The sequence below is a fragment of the Triticum aestivum genome, chromosome 7D, assembly GCF_018294505.1.
Source record: "Triticum aestivum cultivar Chinese Spring chromosome 7D, IWGSC CS RefSeq v2.1, whole genome shotgun sequence".
Classification (NCBI taxonomy): Eukaryota; Viridiplantae; Streptophyta; class Magnoliopsida; order Poales; family Poaceae; genus Triticum; species Triticum aestivum.
In genome coordinates this window covers 401411233-401413985 of record NC_057814.1, presented here as the reverse complement: position 1 = coordinate 401413985, position 2753 = coordinate 401411233, and the positions used below count along the sequence as shown (strand labels likewise).

The 2753-nt window shown below is 47.2% G+C and overlaps 1 protein-coding gene across 1 annotated transcript; it reads right to left on the bottom strand.

The window, feature by feature from the left end:
- Positions 1 to 1472: 1472 nt before the first annotated feature.
- On the bottom strand, positions 1473 to 2414 carry LOC543136 (expansin-A22). The gene is made up of 2 exons (XM_044581366.1): positions 2213 to 2414; positions 1473 to 2114 (listed from the first exon to the last, which is right to left on the bottom strand). Exons 1-2 carry the CDS (start codon positions 2361 to 2363, stop codon positions 1489 to 1491), a joined length of 777 nt encoding a protein of 258 aa, XP_044437301.1. The 5' UTR covers positions 2364 to 2414; the 3' UTR covers positions 1473 to 1488.
- Between the last annotated feature and the right edge of the window lie 339 nt (positions 2415 to 2753).

Sequence of the window (2753 nt, the reverse complement as noted above, 5' to 3'; positions counted from 1 at the left end):
ACCTCTCCGACAATCAGAGCGACAAATCCTAATCTCGATCTATGCCAACTCAACAAACACCATCAGAGACACCTGTAGAGCATCTTTATAATCACCCAGTTACGTTGTGACGTTTGATAGCACACTAAGTATTCCTCCGGTATTCGGGAGTTGCATAATCTCATAGTCAGAGGAACATGTATAAGTCATGATGAAAGCAATAGCAACAAACTAAACGATCATAGTGCTAAGCTAACGGATGGGTCTTGTCCATCACATCATTCTCTAATGATGTGATCCCGTTCATCAAATGACAACACCTGTCTATGGCTAGGAAACATAACCATCTTTGACAAATAAGCTAGTCAAGTAGAGGCATACTAGGGACACTCTGTTTGTCTATGTATTCACACATGTACTAAGTTTCCGGATAGTACAATTCTAGCATGAATAATAAACATTTATCATGATATAAGGAAATATAAATAACAACTTTATTATTGCCCCTCACATTTCCTTCAGCAGATACCATTAGTTGGAAGCCAACCACGAATGGAATTTTCTCTGTGAAATCCATGTATTTGAACTTAATTGATTCCGGGCCATTGTCGAGGTCTTTGCACATACGAAAGATTAAATTTACGCTTCGCATCAAAATCTTTATGTGGTTCGTCCACAAAGGAGTTATTTTGACCAAAAATAATTTGCTGAAAAGGAATTGGGTTGGTAGCTCCAGGTGCTGTTTTTGTGATCAAAATGAATCGATTAAACACCTCTTTCTCCAGTGTCCACTTGCAAAATTGTTATGGCGATCAATTCATATAGCTTTTAACGTTCATCCCCCCACAAGTATAAACACGTTATTTGGGACGTGGCTTAATGGAGTGGACATACAAGTAGCTAAAGATATTCGGATAGGGATATGTGCAATTTTCTGGGCTATATGAAACACTAGAAATGATATGATCTTTAATGGGATAAATTTCACTAATTTTTTGCAGGTTATCTACAGAGCTACAGCTTGGATCCGTATGTGGTCGTTACTCACTCATGCGGATTTCAGGGAGCTTTTGGATATTGGATGCAACCGCTGGAAGACGGTTGCACGGGCTATCTTCAGCCGATTTGGATGGCGAGCTAATAAAAGACTAGGTGTGTAGGCATCGTAGTCTGTTCTTTATCGCCGGATGTGGCGCGTTATTGCCCGATGTGGCACCTTAGAGATTTATTTTTTCTCTTGGCTTCCTTGGAACCTAAGACCTTATTACGCTTTTTAATAATATGGCTGCATGCATCGATTGATACAGAGGCCGGAGGTCAACCTCCTTTTCTAAAATAAAAAGAAAAACAACAAATGTATACCCCGAATCAGAAGTGAACACACACTCACGCAGCACCATAGTTTGATGACTTACTGTAGCAAATACCGATCGAAGGATGCAGAAACACATACATGACTATCAATTATTGTACCTATTGTTACACTTACAAGCTACGGTGGTCGATCTATCAGAATTGCCCTTTGCCCTCGAAGCTCTGGCCGATCGTCCAGCTTGCCGGCACGACGCCGTCGAGGACGACGGAGCGGCCGTCGCTTGCGACCACACGGAACGAGAGCCCCTGACCGACGAGATTTTGGACATGTCCGTCCCAGATCTGCCCCCAGTTCCTCTTCATGTTCCGCCACTGCCCGTCCTTGGCCCCTTTCACGGCCAACACCTTGACTTCGCCGGGTCCGGCGACGTTGAAGACGAGCACGCCGACCCAGTACTGGTTGCCCGTCATCTCTATCCTGATGCCGCCCTTCTTGGCGCAAGGCACGCGGCGGTACTGCACGGGGATGATGCCGACGTGGAAGTCGGTGACGAGGCGAAGGAACATGGGCTTGGAGAGGTCGAAGTGCTTCAGCGGCGGGTTGCACCAGTTCTCATAGGGCTTGGAGTAGTTGGCCGGGCAGAGGTTGGTTGCCGTCACCGTCACTTGCGCCCCGCCGGGCTTGCAGTGGGGGTCGCCGTGGCACTGGATCTCGTAGCAGCCGCCGCAGGACCAGCCGTCGCTGAAGAGGGCCACGCTCAGCGCTGTCGTGTCCAGCCCGTACCCCTGCTCGAATAGGTTACCGTACCCACACGCACCCTCTGCATGGCACATGCATATGTATCCCGTGGAGAATGTTAATTAGGTAAAGACTTCGCGTGCTGATGCGGGGACGAATCAGAGTAGTTGGTTTGCTTACGCATGGTCTCAGCTCCGGTCTCATCACCGTAGAATGTAGCGTGCGCGTCCATCCAGCCACCGCTTGCTACGGCCGCCGCCGGCGACCAGACCAGGATCAGCACCACCGCCCCCACGGACACGGCGGAAACCGCTGGACGTCTCGTCTCCATTCTTCACTAAACTAGTGTGATCTGTGTCTGAGCACTCGTACCCCAATTCAACTTTGCGATGATTGAGAGGTAGCTACCTCTTGAGCCATGAGCTTTATGTGTACGCACTTATGCCACTGGCTGCGGAGTTTTGGCCTTTTGCGTGGGCTAGGTCCATATGTTGTACTTTATCTTTAAGCTGCCGGTGGCAGCAGACTGCATTTGTCCATGAGTAAATGCATGCTAATATGCGGCATTAATGGAGGATATTTTAAGATGCGGCTCAACAAAGGAAAAAGTTCAAAATAAATCTTGAACTTATAGACGAAAGCTAAATCGATTCCTGAACTTGTAATCTTGGAAATTAGCACACCGAATTCTTTGATTCCGGTCTATTTTAAACCTTGAGGA